The sequence below is a fragment of the Buceros rhinoceros genome, unplaced genomic scaffold, assembly GCF_000710305.1.
Source record: "Buceros rhinoceros silvestris isolate BGI_N320 unplaced genomic scaffold, ASM71030v1 scaffold5758, whole genome shotgun sequence".
Taxonomy (NCBI): domain Eukaryota; kingdom Metazoa; phylum Chordata; class Aves; order Bucerotiformes; family Bucerotidae; genus Buceros; species Buceros rhinoceros.
In genome coordinates this window covers 47,741-48,405 of record NW_010426214.1, presented here as the reverse complement: position 1 = coordinate 48,405, position 665 = coordinate 47,741, and the positions used below count along the sequence as shown (strand labels likewise).

Below are 665 nucleotides of genomic sequence, written 5' to 3'. Positions count from 1 at the left end.
AGCCCAGTGGTGGTGCAGGATCCAAACCTCCTGCCAGTCAGGACGTTTCCCAGCATCATGTTTCCTGGGCTCCAGGAGAGAGTCAGAACATGAATTTGTCTTTCAGGAACCTGCTGCTGCCTAAGAGAGTCCCTGCAGAGAGACCCTGGGCCAGGGTCTGCATCAAGCTGTACCGTGCCGAAGGCCTGCCCAGCATGAGCGCGGGCATCATGGGTGGTTTCTCCAAGATCATAGGGGAGAAAAAAGTCTTTATTGACCCGTACATGCAGGTCTCGTTCTGCGGGCAGCAGGTGAGTCTGCCAGCGGGACTGTGGGGCCAGGCTGGTCCCCCCTCGGGTGCGCAGCAGCCTGCCCTGGGCTGATGCTGCCGGGAGCCTCCCCAGGACGCGGCAGTCCCACCGGAGACAGGCGGGGAGAGCCTGACTTGCTGTCTCGGGCAGTGGCCTGAGGCGTGTGGCTGTGGGTGGGTGGTGTCTGGACGAGGAGGCTTTCACGGGACTCTCAGAGAGCTGCGTGAGCACGGCCCCAGCCCTGAGCCCCGGCACCGCCTGCGCTGCTGTCAGTGCAAGCAGAGTTTTCATATCCCTAAGCATAGGGAGAGGGTCAAATAAATCCTGGAGCAGAAGTCCTCTGTGGCAGGCGGGGTCAGCCTGGCGCCCCCAGGA

The 665-nt window shown here is 62.1% G+C and overlaps 1 protein-coding gene across 1 annotated transcript in view; it reads left to right on the top strand.

The window, feature by feature from the left end:
* The window catches only part of LOC104498080 (fer-1-like protein 4), a gene marked incomplete at its 5' end in the record, with an annotated part of 35,040 nt that overhangs the window by 4,624 nt on the left and 29,751 nt on the right, over positions 1-665 (top strand). The window contains one exon of the mRNA XM_010141416.1: positions 107-290. Coding sequence (XP_010139718.1) covers positions 107-290 — 184 coding nt within the window. The remainder of the gene's footprint in view (positions 1-106; positions 291-665) is intronic.